This window comes from Galeopterus variegatus, unplaced genomic scaffold, assembly GCF_000696425.1.
Source record: "Galeopterus variegatus unplaced genomic scaffold, G_variegatus-3.0.2 Scaffold1109, whole genome shotgun sequence".
NCBI classification, from domain to species: Eukaryota; Metazoa; Chordata; class Mammalia; order Dermoptera; family Cynocephalidae; genus Galeopterus; species Galeopterus variegatus.
The window spans coordinates 388,583-389,568 of record NW_007727220.1 but is presented as its reverse complement, the minus strand read 5'-3'; the positions used below and the strand labels follow the sequence as shown (position 1 = coordinate 389,568).

At 55.1% G+C, this 986-nt stretch overlaps 1 protein-coding gene across 1 annotated transcript in view; it reads left to right on the top strand.

Moving 5' to 3' along the window:
- The first annotated feature begins 817 nt into the window (after positions 1 to 817).
- LOC103592199 (ubiquitin-conjugating enzyme E2 L3) overlaps positions 818 to 986 on the top strand; it is a 47,153-nt gene continuing 46,984 nt past the window's right edge. Inside the window, exon 1 of the mRNA XM_008574807.1 lies at positions 818 to 886. Coding sequence (XP_008573029.1) covers positions 860 to 886 — 27 coding nt within the window. The 5' untranslated portion in view covers positions 818 to 859. The remainder of the gene's footprint in view (positions 887 to 986) is intronic.

Sequence of the window (986 nt, the reverse complement as noted above, 5' to 3'; positions counted from 1 at the left end):
ACTATGTAGTCAATACTCACATCCATTAATGGTCTCTCATAGCACATAGAATAAAAAACCTCCTCTGTTTCTGCAGGGCTCTCTGTAGCCTGTCAACTGCCTCACTCCCTTTAATCCTTCTTTCCTTCATTCTGGCCACCCAGACTCATGGTCTTGGCCAGTGTAGTTTCCTCTGCTTGCAACATTCTCCCCCAATCCCCCAGCTGTTCCTTCTCCTTCAGGTCCCAGCACTGGCTCTGGTGCCAGCAGCCCAGCCTGGAACAGGGGCCTGGCTCTGCTCCTAGCTGGCTGTGTGACCTTGGGCACGTCACTGGCCTTCTCTATGTTTCTGTTTCCTGAGAAATGAGGATGTTAATGGTAACCATCTCATAGGATGTTTCAAGGCTCAAAGAAAATAAAGCCCTGGGGGGGCCCGGCACTTAGTAGGTTCCAGAGTTAGCTATGATTATTTATATTATATTGATATTTCCTTGGTGAGGCTGCCCTGACCTCCCAATGAAAAGTCGGTCCCCACAGTCACTTTTTCATCACTAAGTTTGCTTATCTTCACAGCGCTTAGCAGTGCCTGAAATAATCTCGGTTATTCAAGTATTTCATGCAACCAATATTTATTGTGCACCTACTATGTGCCAGGCACTATTTGTAAGTGCTATTAGATAGGATGCCCCGTCATGGCCGTGTCTCTGCCTCTCGGGTTCACCTGTGCCGCCCCACGCCTCCGCGGCACTGTTGCGGGCACACAGTAGGCACTTTGCTCCGCGCTTGCGCCCCGCCCCTCCCCCGCTCCAGGAAGTGTGGGGGCTCCAGCCGCCCGGCCAGCCGCGATGCATTCTGGGAAAGCAGCAGCACCAGATCCAAGATGGCGGCCAGCAGGAGGCTGATGAAGGTAAAAGCCATTCTCCGGCGCCGGCCGGGCGGGGGGCGGTGTCCTGGCCAGCCGGACTGGGGGCGGCGGTCCGGGGCGCCTTGGGGCGCCGCCGCCTGGC